Below are 21,050 nucleotides of genomic sequence, written 5' to 3' on the forward strand. Positions count from 1 at the left end.
GTGTTTTGGTTATCTCAATTGCTCAGTGCAAGTGTTTTCAGACAATCTGCAGCTGACAGGAAGATGTTTGAGTGGCAGTCAGCGGCTGAGGTCGAGAAAATGACAGAAACAAGCGGGTGGATAAAGACTCTGGAGAGTTTTAATTATTTCCCAATTGCACAGAGAACAAATATAAAAAAGTAGAGCGCTCTCTAGATCCAGAATCAATCAGAGCCAACCTGAAATCTCCTCTCCAGCTCCGTCTGGGCTCAGACAGTTCATACAGTTTTAAAAAGACCCATTCATAAGAATACGAGCAGGATGTAAAAATGAACAAAACCGGAAAACCAAACCAAAAAAGAAGAAAATGGCAATTAAAAAAACAAAAACAAAAAAAGATCACTACAGAGGATTAATGACAGGATTTGTCAAACAGACTCTTGCACGTAACTGACATGTCGCATGACACCAAACACAAAGACAAGTAAATAAAAAAAACTGTAATGAAGAGATTCTTGATGCAAGAGCTGGTAGTTTCTAATGTGCAGGTTTAGCACAGGTACTGTGTGAATACAGATACACATTTCATCCACTTTGTGTTTGGGTCAGCGTGTGTCTCAGAGCTGCAGAGCGCAGAACTGCTGGTAGACGGCCAGGATGTGGTGGTCCAGCTCGGCGGTGAACAGCAGGTTCTCCAGGGTTCCCATGTACTGCTGGATGGTCACGTGGTGCTGCGCAACGAGGAGAGACACCGAGTCATCCAGAGAATACACACGAGCGGATATGCTGGTGTGTGACAGACAAAGTGTAGCCCAATCAGAGCCAAGAGTCGTCCTAAAAGTAGCTCGGTTGTTGGAAGAATGGTGCTGCTATGGATTGTGAGTAACTGTTAAGCTACAGGTTGAGCCCTGTTTTTTTTAATCCTATATTTCTGTTCAATTTGGAAAACTAAACACGCCAAATTCCCTACTAGCAGTTCCTGTTAGCTGTCCGTACATTACAGTGTACACTGCAGTCACTGGATTACTTTGAAACTTAAAAATGTGATCTGCAGTCGTAGGGAGCATCTTTTTAAAAATCGTTTCTAGTCGGGTTTACGGACATGTCTTCACCGTGGACATCGGAGATAATGATACCTCTGACAGTGTAAGTCGCGCTGAATCTGGCTGTGTGAGTGTGCGTGCGACGGTTTTACCATGAGGAAGATCTGCTGCAGTCGCTCGATACAGTTTTTGTACCAGGGCGTGCTGATGTCGACGCTGCCGGTCTCACAGCGAACCAGGTGCTCCGTCAACAGCATGATGAAACGCTGAGGGAGGAAAAACCACGTTTAATATGGCGCAGTCCTTTAACCCCTCTCCCGTCCTGCACCGTCAGGAGGTTTGGGGGGGGGGGGCAAGCCGAACATGTCCCCGGTCAGATTCAGATACCTGGTACACATCTTGGCTAAGGACGCTGAACCCTAGCGCTTCCTGCTGTCTTCTAAATACCTGGTGTACTGCACTTGTCTAAGGTTTAGAATTCCCTGGTCCGCCAGGAAAGTCTAAGAGCAACGAGTCTTCAGTACCTGGAAGATGACGAGGAAGAGGTTCTTCTGTTCGCTCTGAGCCGACTCCACCTTCTCCTGTAGCCTCTCGATCTGCTCCTCCAGCTGACCCTCCTCATCCTCGCTGTTCTTGTCCATGTCCTCGTCGTCACCGCTGTCCCTCTATCGGTATTCGTGCACAAACAATATGATCCTTCCTACTTGAACCAGCTGAATTCACTTAATATTATTTTTTTGAAATGCAGCATTTTAAACGAATCGTTAATTTAAAACTGATTAACATGACTATGATGGACATAGTGTGGTGGATAAAGTTACCCTCTTATGCTGCTGTTTCTCCAGCTTGTCCTTGGCCTCCTCCAGCTCCTTCTGGATCTTCTGGACGTGTTTGTTCATCTTCCGGATGGTTGAGTGCAAAATCTCCCAGGTGAAAAGTCTAGTTCAGGTTTAGAGTAAAGAGGTGTTGTTTTTTTTTTTCTTTAAGTTTACTGGCCACAGACAGAAAAACATTTTATTCAAGAAAATGCACATAAAAAAATAAGGCAGGACAGTAGAGAACAGGAGGTCAGTGTTTATGTCCTAGCAGTATGACATGTGGAATGGAAAACGTGAGCCTGATAAAACCTGATGAGACGGATTTTCCTCAAACTTTAACCTCCCCTCGTGCGGAGTGCCCCTACGTGTTCAACAGTTTGTCTCTGTGCCGATGTCCCACCTGGTGAACTCATGAGCCATGTCCTGAGAGAAGAGCCAGTTGGCCACAGCAGCACAGTCAACGATCTGGGTGCGAATCATTTTGTCCACCAACACTGCGATCATCTGCAGCAGCCAAGACACGGTTCATGAGGACCAAACTCTTCACGAAAACTCAGATTATTGACATGTGGGTCACTAAAAATGAACATTCTTTGAATGAAGAGCCACTTTTCTATTACTGACTGACAACAAGTGTTTCAACCAAGTTCTAGGAGACATGAAAACTGGGGCTTTTACCTGTGGGTGGTTCCTCCACACTTCATAAACAACTTTGAGCATGTGCAGCTTCCCCTCGTCGCTGTCGGTCAGGGTCTTCAAGATTTCGTGAAACCTGGAGGAAGTAGGTGCAGGCGAGGCCAAGAGGTCTGGATTCATTCATTCAATGCAACATTCGTTGACCTTCTGTGATTACACTCATGGTTAGCGTACGGCTACTGAACTCTGAGGAAGTTACTGGTTTAGAACATCGAGATTTTAGAAAAACACCCAGTAAATTTATACATTTTTCAAGAGATTGTTTATGAATTTTTATAGTTTTAATTTTTATTTCAATTTAGCTCTTAATAGCCTTTAGCTGATCATCTTATTATTATTATTATTGTGTTTTTTTTAAGATTCAAACCTAATTTAAGCATTTTTCATCATTTCTAAAAATAAGTGTTACATAGGCAATGATCTGAATTGTATAGTGTCATCTATAATGATGAACTTTAAACATGTAATTTGCAGTTGGCATCACATAGTGTGCAAGTTATGCCAATTTGATCCCTGACTTTTTCAGTTGAATTAGTGCATTATCAATAAATAATGATGGTTAAACAGTATCTCCAAAATGTTGATTCAGATTTTCAGTTAATATACACCATTATTAATCTTCACTAATGTATATTATATGTAAATGAACAAAATCTCCCTTTTTTGGTCCAGATAGAACTAAAATCGTATCGTATCGTATATCTTTTCATATCATATCTTCTTTTAGACAACTGAGTGGACAGCACTAAAGCTCTGGACTATACCCCAGGAAGCCCAGCAGCGTGTTCTGAGGTTGCCAGACTTCAAGTCTCTCTTGACCTGAGCGAATACAGGATCACCAGATTTATTATTTGGCGAACGAAGGCTAATTCAAATATGACATATGCCGACTGCGTTTCAGTTTGTTTGGTTTGAGACATGAAAACTGTTGAAACAAATCGCGTGAAGGCAAAAGCGGTTAGCTCTCACGGTGGGTAAACTTACTTGGCGAGGGCGCTGAAGGAGTGGCTGAAGGATTTGGCTGCCAGATGGAGAAGAGTCTGCAGGAACACGTCAATCTTCAGAGGGTTGAAGCTCTCCCCTTCATCTGGAACGAGAGAAAGACAGAAGGCGGCAACAGAGGGTAAGAGGTCAAACTAAAAATTTCAAGAAAATCCTATTTTACCCAACAGCCTAAAACTATGTTTGGATTAATGTCAAATTATTCTCATTTAAATACAGAAAACTGGAGGTTTTCAGGGGAACTGACAAAGGTTCTGCAATCCACCCACCTGTAACAGTGAGAGGAACCCCCCTGAGGTAAGGCCTTCAACACATAAATGTCCAAAACGTTTTTAAATCTTTACAAAGCTTAATGAAGACGTCACAACCGAAGGAACAACTGTAGAATCGTGACCTCTCTTCTTACTTCCATACAGATGTTGCAATTGGGGATGAAGTGGTGATAATCTGGAAATGGCTCTTTCTGTCAGCTTTTAAAGGCAAATTACCACAGTCACGCATAAAAACTAGTACTATGTTTCGGTGTCAGCAGGTACTGATATTTTCCTCCCAGAATCTTTGTAGGAGCGTCCACAAAAATTGACAAAATTGTCTACAATTAAAATGAAATAAAATTAAAATGAAATAAAATAGAAAAAAATAAAAGAATAGAATAAACTAAAGTAAACTAACCATCGTCATCTTCCTGGTTGGGGTTGGGGACTTCTTTGAGGATGGTCAAGATCTCCTCGTTGGACGCTCGGTTCTTGATGGCGTTCCCAACAGTGATGGATACTGCGTAACCTGGTAACGAAGCTGCGAGGCAGGAGAGACATTCTGTCAGGTTCGTGTCTTTGGACGTCTGTCCAGACTATTTGATGCTGACCCAAGTGATTTCCTGAACGCTTGTGCTGACAATTACTCTGGTGACGTGTTCCTCTTCATGCTAACCGTTTTAAAAGTGTCCTTTTGAAAGGTGCTGCGATTTGCTGACATTAAGACATGAACATTCTCTCCTGGCTTCAGCAGTGGATACTGCCGATTTGTGAAAATATAAATTTTAAGTGTTCTTACAAGCACTCTCGTCGGGGTATTTGAAAATATAGATGGGCTCTGCGGGGATGAGGGCTGAGAAGGTAGGAGGGACGATGTCCACTATCCGCTGATGGTACGAAAGCCTGCGAGGAAAAAGAGCAAACGGACAACTCTAGGTGTGTGTGTGTGCGGCACTTTCCAGATAACAGGGCCAAAGAAATCCATGTTTTCAAGGACAAATCATGCAAAACGAGGTAATATTCAACTTCTTCCAGAGAGAAACTGCTGGGAAACACAAATAATACGAAGTGAACAAAGCATTTGGGGTTTACTAGGATGTTTAATAGAACCAGTACTGAGCCGCAGATTAGCAGGCCACATCCAGGATTCCTATAATTCCTACTACCAATCAGATCCACTTACCTTTGTCACATGAGAGAGATAGAACATTACCATTTAAAGCTCTTTATATCTTAAAGAAAACGTGAATAATGATTCAATACCTCATACACTTCTCCAGAACTTCTTTGACAAACTTGGGCTTGGGCTTCTCTAGATCCACAGTCAAGCAGTCAGCCCTTTACAAAGACACGTGATCACATAATCAACTGTACTGTTCACGTCTACTGGTATTTGGCCACATTTTCTGCCACTTTAAAACTATGAATAGCTGCTATAAACGTTCTGTGTCCATTACAGAATCACTCACCAGTCGTCCCAGCTCCATCGAAACTGGAAGTTGCTCAAATGATGAGAAAACCAGTTGATTAGTCTGGAAATAAAAAGGAAACGGAGAGACGGGATGACAGTGTCAGATCACAGACAGGAACCGCTTCAGTGAAGTTTTCCCTCGTTGAGGAAAAGCAAATGTTTACCTGTCTATGCAGGTAGTGTTCATGGTGTCCAGTCTCATGTACAGCATCTCTGTGGCTTGGGCCAACTAACAGGCAGGTGTTAAGGTAAAATTCCTTTTACATTATTTAGGTGTATTTTTTTTTGTTTTTTAAATGCTGTGTCTAGTAATTTAAAAACTATTTACCAACTCGTGTTCAATATGATTATTCTAATACGAGTCAGTTTTAAGGGGTTATAAACAAAATTCTCATATTGAGATTTTATGGTTCACGACTTTTATGTCTAAATGATTTAAAACAAATTTTACCAAAATCTGTTGCAGCTTGAAATTTAAAATATACAGAAATTGTTATTTTTTTTATTATAGGATTTTGTTAATGTACAATACTAAAAAACAATGTCTTTATGGGAATAACATGTTTAACCTCTAACCTCTGCTTTTGGGTATATCAGTGGACATACCTATATTAATAGTAATATATAAACATCAGGATAATCCTGCGATAAATACCACAGAATTCGTTTTGACCACATCACTGACTCCCTTACCACCACTTTTTGATGATTTGTCAAGTGATGGAAGGTGTTTCGTATCCTCGTGTTTCTCTTTCCTAACTCAAAAATCCTTAAAACTGGATTCTGAAAGCGGCTGAGAAATTTTCAAGGGGTGGTGGAAAAGGAACTTGTGTTAAAGGGCATCCCTGATACAAATCAAGGATACAACTTGCGGCAGTGATCCTGGCTGCAGTTTGCAGAGTTCAATGAGCAGAGTGGTGTACATGACGTCCATGTGAGGCGGAGAGGGCAGCTGGAAAAGTTCTCCAAAGATCACCTGAAAAAAGAAACAGGTAAATATTTTAACCAGCCATTATTTTTTCTCTAATTTCACAGCATGTAGCTTGTCAAAAAAAAAAAAAGTATACCTCCACGATGTGATAGTTGAGCGGAATCTTATTTTTCCCCGGATAGCTGAGTAACTGGGCAGCACTGAGAGATAAAAAAGAAAAATCAGAAATGTCAAAACATTTGAGTCTGTGTTCAACCAGCATGTTCAGACCTGACAAAATTTAAACCCCGATCGAGCTTGTTACCCACCATGTCTTCCTCTCTTTCCAGTGAGTCTTGATGATACAGTGCAGGTTTTCTTCAATGACAAATCTCTCCACGGAGTGGCTGCCGGGCATAACAGGACCCTGAGAATAAAGAGCACAACAATTTGTGAGCAGCGAACTACAACATTAAAAACAACAACCCTAGAGACAAACTGCCTGTATTGCTACTTTTCTTGTACCTACTTGTGTACGACTTGTCCACATCCAGCTTTGCTTTATTTGTATAGAATGTCACCGATACAGGTGCCATACTGTGTATCCGCAATTTTATCTTCGATATTTCAATATGAAGAACATGCTCCCAATGTATTACATAATGCATAACGACTGAATTTTTCCTTTCAACATTATACATCCTTCTCCTTGTCTACGGTGAGATCAAAACAAACGAGTAACATACTGACAAGTGTTTTATCAAAGGCAAACCGTATGTACCTCGGGGGCGTCGGTGTAGTCGAACATGCGGAAGACGACCCGGGGCATTGGGTACTGGGCATCGGGCATGTGGCCCGGTGGGGTGAAGGGTGGCAGGTTGTGTTGCAGAGCCTCGCACAGCACGCTGTCAAAGGCGATGTATGGGCGTAGGATGTGACGCTCCTGCCATCGGTCTTTCTTTAGCTTCTGAATCTGAGCCCAAAGGCAGTCCAGGTACTGCGAGGAGAAGAAAGAAAGAGGGTGTCCATTTTTTTAACAGTGACCTGCCCTCTGGGCACCATCAAAGGCAACCCGTTTTCCTACGAGAATGAACAGAAATGCCACTCGGCAGCAAAAACTTTGCCGGTCCTAAACGTCACTAGCAATGTAAATCGAACGTGATATATAAATTTCAGTGAAATAATGGGAGAACTGTAACAAATGCAGCGCTGCTGTGTCCTCTCACCTCCTCCTGTGGATGAGGCTTCTCTGCTGTCCACACCTGCAGCATTGGGACATGGGTCTTTACTCTTCTCCTGAAAAACATGAAATGTCAAGTGATGCAGGAATCAGATAATAGGTGTGATCGAAGCACTGACTGAATTACGAAAATGAGAGGAAGAAATACAATGAAAAAGTAAAAATAGACAAAGAGCAAGGAGGAGAAAGTCAAATACTAAAAAGGAGGAAAGACAACGAAACGGATGGAAAGAGATTGGGCAGTGCAGGAAGACAAAGATAGAAAGCACAGAAAACGAGGCAGACGTCGTACTTGAGGTAGCCTTCGATCTGGCTGAGGAGTCGGTCCATCTCAACATCCTTCTTCTCGTAAAGCTCCTTACCGACCCAGGGCAGACAGGACAGAACAACATACACAAACCAGTCTGACCGAACCTGGGGACACAAACAAGGTCTCTTACAACACCGCATGCTCAACACTGAAACTCATCAGGAAGCAAAATTAAAATGTATCTGTGTTAAACTCAAGTACCACCGTGCATGTACTGCGTGCCTTTTGTACAGAACTCAAAGTTTAATTATATAACTATTCCTCTTTAACTCTTTAGATTACCCTAATAGGTTTGCATGATGAAGTTGGCTTTAAAACATTTCAATAATATTTTATTTTTTCCCTTGTCACATTGTATTCATATTATTTTTCCCATTTTACTTTTTAAATCAACCCACAGTTCACCTCTGGCCTGACCTCATTTCCGATACGTTAATGACACCTCAAGCTTCTACCTACCTGTGGTACGTCTTCCTCTTGAGTAACACTGACAAAATTTTCAAACATGGCCACCATTGAGGGAGCAGCAATCACATGGCAGTTGACCAAGTCAGACAGAAACCGCACCTGCAGAAAGAAGCCATGATGTGCCAAAATGCAAACACCGTAAAAAAACAGATGCTTTTAAAAGCCGTACGTCAGATGCTTGTACAGCATTAGCTTACCAAGTAAACAGCTTCATTGTACAAGTTGTTTTTCAATGTCTCCTTGAGTTGTCTGATCATGGCCTCAACAAACTCGCCCCCAAAGTTGTAGTTTCTGGCGTTGAGGAGGCCAACTAAAGTTGTATACACAGTCAGCTTCTCAGGTAGGAGGCGAGCGCTGCCGGCACAAGACAATTCAGTGAGAACCACCGACTAAAAGACTCATCTTTTTTTCACCAGTGAAAGGGTGATAATTGGTATGAACTTACACAGCACATAAAATGCGCAGGATTTTGTTTTTGTAGTTTGGAAGGTCTGCCTCTAAGACACCTGCGAGGCCCTCCAGGTTGCTCTCCAGGGACGATGTACTCTGTAAAGACATACCGAGCAATTTAGCATTAGCAATACTTAACAAACTAAGCAATTTAACGTAAAGCACTTTACAGGTAAATCAGGGCAGCCCCCAGCCATTTGATTTTGCTGAACCCCAGTATACATTATTGCAGCAAAAACCACTAAACATTCTGGTGTTTGTCTTTAAAAGTAAAACTTGCACAGGTGATTTAAGGCTGAATCTTCCCAAAGCCGAGGGTTCTGTATCCAGTGAAGCCACCCATACGGAAAACATCAAACTCCACACATACTACTGTGAGAGAAGAAGTGTCCCTTGCTGTGCAGACCCCTTACCTTCTCCCCCACGCGACATATCAGTGACTCCAGACGGTCTTCGATCTCAATGGGCTCTGACGTTCTCCTCCTTTTATGGGCCTGACCTCCTGGAGGGTTGAAAGAGCAACGCAATAATCACAGAGTGAGTGGAATGAGAAACATTAGACAGGAGATTTATCTCAAGGGGAGCCGTGATGGGAAAATCCATCCTAAAACAGAATACACATACACGTCTAATTTCTGAAAGACCGTACAGCTCTGTTTTCATTTGTGGCCTTCTCCTTAAAGGGGCATTTTACACAAGAGGACTAGCCTACTCGTCACTGGGAGTGTTACTCAGCCTGCAAAAACAGTTGTATAATGTCCTCTGTTGTTCTCAAGGAACTTTCCAAAGACTGAATGTCATCAGGGTCATTTCAGCTTGGGCTCGGAGAAAGATGGCATTTAGAGGGCATCTTCTCTCGTGAGTCCCCCAGCCTTATGGAAGTGCATAACTAAACCGCTGGAGTACTCCTTAAAATTGCATAGCAGAGAAATTCAGTATAACGATGATTCTATTTATACATATATCCCTGAGAAGCCCCATAGACAGTGAATTGTGAAACTAGAGTTTATTAGATGATTGATCAATTAGTCAATTGACAGAAAATGAATAGCAACCATTTTGATTATTGAATAATTGTTTTAGATGTTTTATGTAGCAAAAATGCCAAACATTTGATGGTTCAAGATTCTCAAATTCATATTAAACTGATTATCTTTGGGGTTTAGGACTGCTGGTTTGACAAAACTTGACATTTGAAAGTTGTAGGTCATAAGTATGTGGATATAAGTAGGTACAAAATGATTCATTGAGAAAATAACTGCCATATGGATTGAGTGAAGAAATTCATAGGACAGTATGATAGCAGTTCAAATGATTTCTGGGGGTTTCTGCAGGTTCACAGAGTTAAACTTAAGGCCTACAATTATTTCAATGCATGAATTTATTGACATTTACAATCAAATGTTCGTCAGTGCTACGAGTCCTGGAGCATCAGACAATAGATGGATATAAATGGATGTAAAGATTAACCAGTTTAAAAAAAAAACTGCTTATTTAAAGGTCCATATAGGAATTTTACATAACCTTACAGGTCTGGATCGATGCATATGGCAATTTCCCAGACAGCTCTTCCAAGAATATCACAGAGTAGACCTTTGTAAATGAAATATAAGACTTTTAAATACTTTTAAAGCCCTTTTTTGAGGAAACTGAAATTAATGCTTTTCTAAAAAGACTTTTCAAGACCTGCAGATGTCCTGTACACAACCAGAAAGGTTCACATTTTTTAAAGGCTCTGTCTTAAAACAATTGTCAAACATCCTGATGAACAGTGAAACAGGTTTTGTTTGCTGTAGTTGTTCCTCCTGTTCACACTGGCCATTAAAGACCCCCCCCCCCCCCCAAACGCATGTCCGATGTAAGTGATGGGGCCGAAATCCTAAATCGTCCAAAACGTTTAAGCTGATGGTAACACGAGGCTTCATCAACCCAAATTAGTTTAATCGAGTGGATATCCTTCAAAGTTAGGGCCAAGTACAAAGTTTCCTCTTTTTGTTGCTACTCTTCCGCTGGAGAGACGCGACCTTGGAGGACATCCGCTCGATTTGATTAACCCAGATTGCTGAAGATGTTAGAAATTGGTGTTGGAGGGGAATCTTCACCTGGGCCAGAGGGGCTCAGACCCCCGACCACACGATTCGTAGTCACAAGTAAATACAAAGTCTTCTGTGTTCGATGTAATATAGGTTTTACTGTAAGTCAAAAGATACAATAAGAACCGAGCTGGTCCCCAGGGAGCAAACTGAGCCGCCTCAGTTGTACATTCGTATTTATAACATTACTCTCTCCACCTTCGGTGGGCCCTGATAGTAAGTGCACTCCCATCTTCACGCCTCCGTCGCCCGGTCATTTCCACCACGATTAGCATTAGAATGAATGGCGTTTACGTTCCTCGGAAGCCGATGTCTTTAGGGGAGTCGTTCACCAAATGCATTCTGGGTTTTACATACACCATTGTTTTCTGAAGCAAGCAGATTCCCTTATCTTCCCCCCCTAAGCCTCTCTCAGTCAGCACTCCTGATGGCCGGGGTTCAGTTTTCACTGGTAACTTACTGAACACGCCTGAAGCTAAATAAATAAGTAAATAAATGATTACATTCAGCAACAGGAGAAAAATATATTTCCCACATCAGACCCAGATAAACTTCTGAATTCACGGAGCGTGGATTTTGTCCCCCATCACTTACAATGAAAGAAGAAATCTCCTCATAGCCAATAAGCGCCGTTTCGGGGTTCCCACGGGCACCTGACGAGACTTGAAAGATTGAGAACCCACCCTTTAACTGTGCTGATGATTTCGACACAAACCAATCTAACAGGGGGGGGTTTGAATGATTCACGGTGGCTGGTTGCCGCCCCCATATCAACTGCATATGTTAACAGCGGCTAGCGGTAAACGTACCGGTTCATTCTGCCGCTGCTCGGACAGTTCGCTTCTCGTTTTAAGACACGATAACTAAAATGAACATCAACGGATATTAAGTGTTTAGCACTATCCTTTTTTTGGATAATGACGACAAAACCCAAAAACCCGGCCTCGTAAACTAATTTACCAATAATCATGCGCGAATGCACCAACCCAGAGATTGACGTTACCGAAAACACGCTTGCGTTAGCTAGCCACCGCTCGTTAGCCTAACGTCTGAATTACACATGCAAACGTCCACTTACCGTCATTCTCGTCGCTGTGCCGTCTCCTGGACATGTTTCACTCCACTTCGGTGTGAATGCGAGGTAACTGAGCGCGAAAAATGACAATGACCAAAAGGATAAGTCGGTCAAACAAGCTTCTGCTTGGTTCAGCCTGGCCGCTATCACAGCAGAAAAATAAAAGCGGTCTGATTCAAGTGAGGCACATCCGGGGTCAACCGGAAGGTGCACCCGCCCGACTTCGTCCGGGATCCGATGCCGGGTTCGCGGCTGCACGTTTGGTGATACTCGTGTCCGTACAATGTCAATTTCACCACTAACAAAGGCTTCAGATTTTACTTTTGCCAAAATATGGCTAAAACATAATAATCCGAATGCCAGGGGTTTGATTAGGAATCGGCCCTTTTTCTTTCGGACCACAAAGCAGAGCTAGCTCTGTCTAAATTTTAAAAAATCACTCAACTTAGCCAAAGTGTGTTTACTAGCTGTTTACTAGATTAATTATATTTTAAAAGCTGCTAAACACCATGGCATCAGCGGATCATACCCCTTGGTCAGAGTCCTTGGTCTGGGATCTCGACTCCTCTGCATCAGGTGGATTGAAACGGGAGAAACAACTTTCTGCCTCACAGAGAAGATACTACAACTTCTGCAGGAGGAAGGTGAGAGACGACAGACACGCTGAATGGTAATATACCGGCCGTTGCTTTAAGGCCCCGTGTTTGTTTTGACAGTATGTGCCCGACTACCAGATTAGAGAGCACCGCTGAGCACAGGAAACAGAAACAGGAGCAACACTGAGGAATCAATCAAAGCTTTGTGCCCGGATCAAAGGTCCTGCAGTGCAGCTAATATCTAAAAATGATCAGTTTCTTTGGTTATAATTCTGAGGTACTTGTACTTGACGTGAGCATGACTATTTTCTACTACTTTATATTCTACTGCACAACGATTCAGAGGGAAATGTTGTACTTTTTACTACACTACATTTATTTGATAGCCTCTGTTAGTAGTGAGTTTGCTAAATTAGTTTAATAAGACAAATTATAATCAATAAATAAATGGGAACACATTCACAAATTAAACAGCAGTATATAAAGTGATTATAATTACTTTCACCTTTACCAGCTGCGACATTAAAGTACACATTAATGCATCAGTAATTATAATATAATATAGTATAAATTCTTCTCAAATGAGCATAATAAGTACTTTCACTTTTGTTGGTTTAAGTATATTTTGATGCTAATACTTTTGTACTTATGCGGGACTTTTACTTGTAACAGAGTATTTCTACACTGTGGTTTTACCACTACTTTTACTTCACCAGAAGATCTCAGCATTCTTCCAACACTGGTTTCTGTCTGTCAAATTAACGCATAGCTTAAGTCTCTAAAACATGCTAAACTTTGGGGATATTTATAGAGAACATATAAAGATGTATAGAGATACAGTTTATTGTACCTATGGTTGCAATTAATTAAAAATAAAATTCAAGAGATCTTTATCGAAAATATAATTGGGTTATGTAAAGAAAATATATTTATTTTGTCCGCCCAAAAAAAATTCGATATCAATTTGGCTATATCACAAAACTTGATGACCTATATTGCAGCCTGCAGTTTATATTTCAGACCCGTGGTTCCTAATCTGGTGGTTGGGACACCCTAAGGGTTCATGAGATGAATCTTGTGGTCATGGGTTAATTAGCAAAACAAGGAGCAGGAATAAGCACAATTCTGCTGCTCAAAATATATGTTTATTTTTATATTTCAAAAATTTCACTGGCTAAAAAACAAACAAAAACAAAGGCGAGAAGTGGGCATCACTCTTTGAACTTCTCACAACTAAGACACACAACCAGTGGCAAGGGATCACAAACAGACATGGTTATTTATTAATGAGTCAGTTAAGGAACCACCTACAGACAGTCTATGATCTGTGCAGTGTCTACTATCAACCACATGGTATTTAATTTTTAAAAAATGGGTTTGACTTGCACATTGAAAAGGCCTCACACTTTTTTTTCTCCACAGTCATTTGCTGCCTTTGTGGCATCAAAGAGCGACAGCAGTCAGGAGGAAGGAAACACAACTTGGTGCTGCTGCGACCAGACCTTCAAGGAACACCCCGCTATTCACAAGCATGTGGCCAGAACTCATGATGCTGAAGTAAAGCGGCTCGCACAGGCCACATATGAATGTTTGTTAAGCCAGCTGGAGGAGGAACCCGAAACACGGCAGCCAAGCGAGCGCAAAGCCGAGGCAGTCGACATTTCCTCATGGATACCCGACACCAGTCACATCTCTGAGGAGCAACTTCACAAGTACTGGTCCACTTGGGTTCAGTTGTCATGGCACCCATGTCTTTTATACTGTTTTTGAAGTGAAAATTCAGCTCAATTGTATACATTTATGTGAATTATAAAATATTGATGAGCTCAGGTTTAGTTTCTGAGTCTTTGAGAAACACTGATATCTCTTGATGTTCCCTCGTTTTCCGTCAGGGGTCCAGGCATGGTCATCCTCTATTATCACTACTGTCAAGTGGAGGATCCGCACGTCATCTGTGCTTGGCAGAAAGCTTTGTGTGAAAAGCTCCACTTAACTGGCAAGGTGAATACATTCTCCTATCCTGCTTCCAATTGGGAGACTACAGAATGTTTACTTCATAAATAGATAGAAATTTTGAATGACGTGTCTATGAGTGTAAAAAGGAGGGATGATTTAATTCATTTTAACGTTCCCCTTTAAATCGTGACTATGTTTTTTAGGTGAGGGTGGCGACTGAAGGCATCAACGGAACAGTCGGTGGCACCAACGTGGCCACTGACATTTACATCACCGCAATGCGTGCGCATCCCCTCTTCAAGATGGAAAGGGAGGATTTCAAGGTCAGACTTAGATGAAGAACTCTCGGAGGACGACAGACTATGTAGATATTTCCTTTGTCACGTCTTGGACGATGACGGTGTCCTGCCTGAATATGAACTTTGTTTCGTGATCCACTGGGCGGCCATGGCCTGAGTTTTAAGCGTAACATTAAATAGTTACATTGAAAGGGCCTTTTTTATTATGATTACAGAGAATTGCGAATGAATGGGAATGTTTGTCCCTGTGTGTGCGTGCAGACAAGTGACGGTGGTGCAGAGTGTTTCACAGACCTGAGGGTTGGGGTCTATAAAGAAATCGTCCCGATGGGAGTGGATCCTGATGTCATCTCCTACCGACTAGCAGGTGTTATATTATTATTCTTATCCCCCAAAATTGACATTAGTAGTAGTAATAGCAAACAAACAACAAATGAAGAAACGCTCAAAGGTCCATCGCGATTGCTCCAGGAACACTGTGTATTTATGAGTCAGTAAATATGCTGAAGTTCTGTTTTGTAACGGCTGATTTTTGAAGCTTTTACTGTGTGCGGATTGTGAAGGTGGTCATGATAGTTAAATGTTTTTTTTTTTTTGTTTTTGTTTTCTCTCAGGAATTCATTTGGAGCCTGAGGAGTTTCACAAAGAAGTGGAGGCTCTTTTGGCTAAAGGGGATTTGTGCAATGACGCCATCCTCCTAGACTGCCGTAACTTCTACGAGAGTAAAATCGTCAGTCATTTATCAGATTCCTACAAAAAACATTGACTTGCACAGGTTCTATAGGCAAAATTAATTTTCCAAACGTGACCCTTTGTTAATCCCCCCCCTTTCTGCTATATCTACACTAAGTGCCCTAAGCAAATACAGTATTTTAACTCAACAGAAAATGATGGTATTTTTTTGGTGAAATTTTCATTTAAATGTCCTTGAGCAAGATGCTGAATTCCTACTAGATTCAGTGATTTTTTTTTTTTACTGACTTTGATCACTTATCATTAATAAACAGGGCAAAAGTCAGTTTGCAATGTTTGCCGCAAGCTGTGATTTATTTTTTCCCTCCAGGGGCAGTTTACTCAGTGTCTGGCGCCAAACATCCGTAAGTTCAGCTACTTCCCGGACTACGTCGACAACAACCTCGAACTGTTTAGAGACAAAAAGGTCCTCATGTACTGCACAGGAGGCATCCGGTGTGAGCGCGGCTCCGCGTACCTCCGCTCTAAAGTAAGTCCACCAGTCTGGGATTTTTTTTTAGGTGTTGAGTTATGAAAAGGGCTCTTTCACTTGTTCTCCACAAGGGGGGACTGTTTAGTCATTGTCCTTGTGTATCCTCCTGCAACTTGTCCCTTGAACTATTGTAGTTGAGATATTCTGCGCAGAAGAAAGCATGTAGATTTCTGTTTACTTTGGGCCCCTACCTCTCCTATCCTATTTGTAGGACGTGTGTAAAGAGGTTTACCAGCTGAAAGGTGGAATTCACAAGTACCTGGAGCGTTTCCCGGAGGGTTTCTATCGAGGAAAACTTTTTGTCTTCGATGAGCGCTACACCATCTCCGCCAACAGTGACGTCATCTCAGGTTAGTGTTTTCTCCCTGTTATAAGGCTCCTTTTAAGACTGTTGAAAAATGTACAAAAATACTTTTAACGGTATCTGAAAACACTACTAAACATGTCCTTGTTGTCTTGTGTTACATTTAAATAATTCTGTTTTCCTCTGTGCAGACTGCAGGTACTGCGGCTGTCCCTGGGACCAGTACAAGCTCTGTTCCTCCCAGTTCTGCTGCCAGCTGGTTCTGTCATGCCACGGCTGCAGGCAGGATGGACACACCGCCTGCTGCCCCACCTGCCAAAAGAAAGGACAGGCTCAGAGCGAGGCGTCCTCTGCCGCTCCACATCACAAAGAGGAGTGCGAGTGCACCGATGGACGTCCCCGAATCCCCCAGGATGTGTAGCGATACAGTGGTGGCGACCGGACATCAGTCTTTGCAGCTACATGAAAAGTGCTGCATGTCCAGGGATGTTAATCAGAATTTTACAGCTAAAATTAGTGGAAGGTGACCAGTATATTTTTAATCATTAAGTTTTTTACATGAATGTTGGGAATTAAGTCAGATTTACTGTATCTAAATGGTTTAATTCTGAAGACAGAGTCATTCATGAAGCTGATATTAGATGATAAAACTGTTTATTCATCTGTTATTGAGAAAATGTAAGAGTGCATCTGCAGAATCCATGAGTTTTATTATGTCAATTTTGTGAAATATAAATGCCTTATTGTTAATGAAAGCTCCATTCCAGGGGATTTGAACTTCTTATTTTGTGTGTGTTTGCTTGTTTGTGTAAAAATGGGATTTTATCCTTTTAAAATCAGTGCTTTGACAATCATTTGTGTTAATTACATACTTTTATTTGTCCCAAATGTAAATGGTTTCACGGCCAATTTTAAAATGAAGTCATTTGATTTAATGCTGTATAGAAAACAGTGTGGATACGAATACGCCAAAAAAAACAGGCAGCACTTACAGCAGTTTTCTGGCGCTCTCCAAGCCACAAATTCTCTGGCCAGAGCAGGTTGCGGACACTGCAGGTGCTCCTCAAACACTTGGAAACCACAAGCAGCAGCAGCAGCAGCAGCAGCTCTGTGTGCCTCACTTGGGATGACACACATTGGACACACATGCTCCTGTTTTACTCGTGCAAAGCTCTTTGAGATGCATGTGTTGTGTGAACTGTGCTAGGCAAAATGCCTCCTCCTCTTTCTGTCTATTCGACATAATCCCGTGTCTTTGCCGTCTTTTCCTCCATTCTTCTCTGACTTTGCTCCCTGACAGATAATTCACTGATACTCTTCAACTTTCCTTCTTCCCTGCGCTTCTTGTTTCTTTCTCTTTCCTTTCTTCACTATTCTTAGTACTTCACTTGGTATGTAGTTATATCGATAAATAAGAGCAGCACATTTCTAATAAAAAAAAAAAAAGATATAACAGTTGACAAGTAAATGGTAACATACTTGCAGTGGAAGTCCACGAGAGGGAGTGATGGGACCACAGCCAGGAGTCAGTGAAGCTCCTCAACATCCAGACTTGAGGCTTTAGCTCTGAGGCGAGCGGACCTGGCCAGGCTGCCCGGGTCCTCACTGACCAGCAGCGGCCTCCCTACCGCATTTCTTGGGGGGGGTGGACCGGGTTTTGGGACAGTGACGCTCATGTGTATTTACTCACCCGTGTATCAGTGGGAATAAGGACAGGAGGACTGAGCGATGTCTGCGCCAGGTTCCACAAACCTGGGCAGCTCCGTAAGCTACAGCCAGAACTCAACGCCGAACGGTGGAGCTGCGCCCGGCTATCAGAATGGTAACGCAGGCCGGGTGATGCGATTAGCCAGCCCGCTAGTGTTAGCATGCTAACTCTCTATGGTGCCAGATATGTCAGGCGCTGAGTTTTTTGTTTTTGTTTGTTTGTTTGTTTGTTTTACAAAACTGCCCTCTGGTATCAATATTAGCAGTAACGTGAAGTATACATTGGGTCGATATGTAAATTCGGCAAAAACAAAAAGTGTTTAAGCTAAAGCTAGTCAGTTGCTAACGCTAGCTATTTTAAGAGCTGACCCAGACACTGAAACCCAAAAGAGACAGCGGCTAACATAAGATAATGGAGCTAACGCAAAATGTTAGCTAAGTGTTAGCAAGATAATGGCAGTGTGACAGATTGCGCACCATCATTTCATAATGTTGTCTTTATACTGAAGCTCTAATATACCACCTGTCAATTAATTTCACACTGGAATATTTTTTACTTTTTATTTCTGGCTGTTTGTTGCTGTGAGTGATGCATATTCAGTAGAGAGCTAACTGGGTTTTAACCCTCACTGCAGAGGTAACAGCTGCTGATGGAGCTTGTTGCTTGTAGCTAACCTTTCACTATTTTATTTATGAGCTTTGTCCTGCTGGCTTGACTAAGCTCAGTGGAAGTAGACCAGAAATATTTAACACCAAGCTCATTGAACTTGAACATAACTGCTTCCCTCCTTTTCCCAGGTCCAGCACAGACATACCCATCCATGTATCCACCTACAGGCTATTATGGAGCCCCACCTCAACAACAGAGTTACCCCACCATCCCTGCCAACTCCACTTCTGTTCCCAACAAAGCGGCCATTACGAACAGTGCCCACAGTGCTAACTACTACCAGAACAACCATCAGCAGCAGCAGCAACAACGCCACCACCCGCAGCATCATGTAGCACCCTCCCCATACAATGCTCCCCTGAGCTCTGCCCCTCCTTCTCAGCCATATGCCACGCTCCCCTCTTCAGCACCTCCACCATCAAACACCCAGTACAACCAACAGCCATTCCAGCAGCAACAGCAGTTGCATCCACCCTATGCCACCCCAGGGTCCTACTATGGACAGCAGTCGTACCCTGCTCCGCCAGCGCAGCAGCCTCAACAGCAGCACCATCCCAGTTTGGTTCCTGCGCCAGCTAGTGGCCCTGGAGCTCCCCTCTACCCCATCATTTCCTACCCATCGGCGCCAGGGAGTAGCCAGTACGGCACCCTGAGTTCGTCACAGAGCTCCTCCACGGCTGGAGTCCTGCCCATCCAGATGGGTGCAGCCCTTCATCAGTACAGCGCCTCTCAGCCAGCCTCCACAACACCAGTGCCGCCTGGGTATGGGGTGGGTCCTCACAGTCAGATGGCACCGACGGTCAACGGTCAAGGAAGTACAGGTATGTGTGAGTGTTTGTTTGAGGCTGATCAGCTGCAGGCTGGAAAGTGAGAAATTTTCAGATTCCTTTGGGTTTATCGCTTTCGGTGTTGCAGAAGCATGTCCAATATCTGTATTGTCCCATATAAACTTCAAAAAAGCTGTTTTTGGTTTCAGTCCAATAATCTGCTGTGGACACTTGGGGTGATTGTGATATTAGCATTTTTGTTTTTGTGTGTGTGTAGCACAACACAGCTGTAAAATTAGCTACAGAATAAAAGTTAAACAGTCTTTAAGTTGTTGGTTTTTTTGTTTTGTTTTTTGTTTTCCTTCCCCCGGAGTTACTTACCTTAATTAGGCATGCCTGAAAGGCATTTGTGGTAAGACTCCCGACAAAAATCCATGTTTGTGTAAACCGATATGAGTGTGAAAATATGGTACACATGTGAACCCAAAAATAATCATTTAGAATTCCTAAAAGTTAGTTGTGGAACTGAGAAGACTGCCAGCAGCCTGTCACATTTTAATTTACATTAATTGACAGCTGTTAATACTTTTTATGCTGTTTGTAGCTTTTAGATGTTTAGTTAGGAAAACTCGGTTCTCCTGTGAGAAATTTCTACCCTTTTTCTCCCCTCACTGCTTTGTGTCCTTTTCTTGCCTCAGCCCAGACCACAGTCCACCAACACTACAACCAAAGCCACCAGGCAGCTCAGAGCTATGATTCCTACGGCAGGGTCACTCACAGCACCGGTGGTGTAGACACAGACCGAACGCCCTCAGGAACCCCCTCCACTTCAGTTCATTCCTCGCCGGGCCACCACCAAGGTAACAAGATTCAGATGTTTTTTTTAATGACGCTGACACAAAACATTTTAGTAAGTTTGTCTTCACCAGACAGTAAGTTAAGAAATATGCATCAGCATTAGTACTGCTCTTCGTTCAGACTGTTGGTACTGATTAAAAAAAAAAAAAAAAATAACAGCTTAGAAAGTGTGGGTGTTTTTTAAATGGGGAATGTTAGTAATAGGACGCATTTGTTTCTATATGTGCAAAAAGGAAGTTGACAAAATGCTGTTGTGCATTTACCTACCAGTCAATATACATTGCAGCTTTTTTAAAATATTAAAATGTAATTTGAACTGTAGCTTAAGGTTCTCTTCTGTGAATTTTGTTAAAGTTTTGACTAAAACCCCTTGTTTATGCTTGAAAGGTCAATATTTATACATGCAATGAGTTTCCTGTTTTTTTGTTTCACAGCTTGGGGAAGACACACCACACTAGTGCATTAGTCTGAGAAGGTGTTCTTTCATTTTATCTTCGTATTTTGGTTGAAAATTTTCTTGAAGAGTAAAACTTTTGTTCTTACCTGCTTTACCTTGGTGTTTGAACATGGTTTTTTTTATACATAATGACAGCTTTTGTTTTTTCTGTTCTCCGGGGCCAGGTGTTTGTCTTGTCTGGTGCAACTTCTTCAATGAGCCTATGTTTAGATGTACAATTTGAATGTCTGAAATCCTGCTTTGAGTTAATTGTGTGTGTGTGTGTGTGTGTGTGTGTGTGTGTGTGTGTGTGTGTATGGTCTACATATCCACAGCTGCACTTTGCACCACATGCAATCCCTTGCACGCACACACACACACACACACACACACACACTTTCAAAAGTGCAGATGGGAGCCTTA

At 42.2% G+C, this 21,050-nt stretch overlaps 3 protein-coding genes across 6 annotated transcripts in view; 2 read left to right on the top strand and 1 right to left on the bottom strand.

The window, feature by feature from the left end:
* Window positions 1-125: 125 nt before the first annotated feature.
* LOC120785310 (nuclear cap-binding protein subunit 1) lies at window positions 126-11,925 on the bottom strand. The gene is made up of 23 exons (XM_040119921.1): window positions 11,813-11,925; window positions 9,055-9,143; window positions 8,637-8,737; window positions 8,389-8,545; window positions 8,183-8,290; window positions 7,706-7,827; window positions 7,400-7,469; window positions 6,955-7,170; window positions 6,503-6,600; window positions 6,331-6,394; window positions 6,129-6,239; window positions 5,428-5,492; window positions 5,262-5,324; window positions 5,056-5,130; window positions 4,592-4,695; window positions 4,211-4,333; window positions 3,521-3,623; window positions 2,519-2,612; window positions 2,241-2,344; window positions 1,844-1,961; window positions 1,547-1,687; window positions 1,175-1,288; window positions 126-710 (listed from the first exon to the last, which is right to left on the bottom strand). The coding sequence occupies exons 1-23, from the start codon at window positions 11,844-11,846 to the stop codon at window positions 597-599; spliced, it is 2,388 nt and encodes a 795-aa protein (XP_039975855.1). The 5' UTR covers window positions 11,847-11,925; the 3' UTR covers window positions 126-596.
* Window positions 11,926-12,166: 241 nt separating this feature from the next.
* On the top strand, window positions 12,167-17,180 carry LOC120785311 (thiosulfate sulfurtransferase/rhodanese-like domain-containing protein 2). 2 transcript variants are annotated; one of them, XM_040119922.1, is made up of 9 exons: window positions 12,167-12,453; window positions 13,828-14,117; window positions 14,298-14,406; window positions 14,565-14,684; window positions 14,922-15,027; window positions 15,275-15,390; window positions 15,724-15,882; window positions 16,097-16,235; window positions 16,381-17,173. In XM_040119922.1, the coding sequence occupies exons 1-9, from the start codon at window positions 12,319-12,321 to the stop codon at window positions 16,608-16,610; spliced, it is 1,404 nt and encodes a 467-aa protein (XP_039975856.1). In that variant the 5' UTR covers window positions 12,167-12,318; the 3' UTR covers window positions 16,611-17,173. The 2 variants fall into 2 exon arrangements, with proteins under 2 accessions (XP_039975856.1, XP_039975859.1); XM_040119925.1 differs by lacking the exon at window positions 12,167-12,453 and adding an exon at window positions 12,589-12,682 and having other exon boundaries at window positions 16,381-17,180.
* A 710-nt stretch (window positions 17,181-17,890) lies between these two features.
* Window positions 17,891-21,050, top strand: part of sec24b (SEC24 homolog B, COPII coat complex component) — a 30,674-nt gene continuing 27,514 nt past the window's right edge. For all 3 annotated transcript variants that reach the window (XM_040120036.1, XM_040120037.1, XM_040120038.1), the window contains exons 1-3: window positions 17,891-18,011; window positions 18,695-19,387; window positions 20,032-20,193. In XM_040120036.1, the coding sequence (XP_039975970.1) occupies window positions 17,918-18,011; window positions 18,695-19,387; window positions 20,032-20,193 (949 nt within the window). In that variant the 5' untranslated portion in view covers window positions 17,891-17,917. The remainder of the gene's footprint in view (window positions 18,012-18,694; window positions 19,388-20,031; window positions 20,194-21,050) is intronic.

Source organism: Xiphias gladius, chromosome 23, assembly GCF_016859285.1.
Source record: "Xiphias gladius isolate SHS-SW01 ecotype Sanya breed wild chromosome 23, ASM1685928v1, whole genome shotgun sequence".
NCBI classification, from domain to species: domain Eukaryota; kingdom Metazoa; phylum Chordata; class Actinopteri; order Istiophoriformes; family Xiphiidae; genus Xiphias; species Xiphias gladius.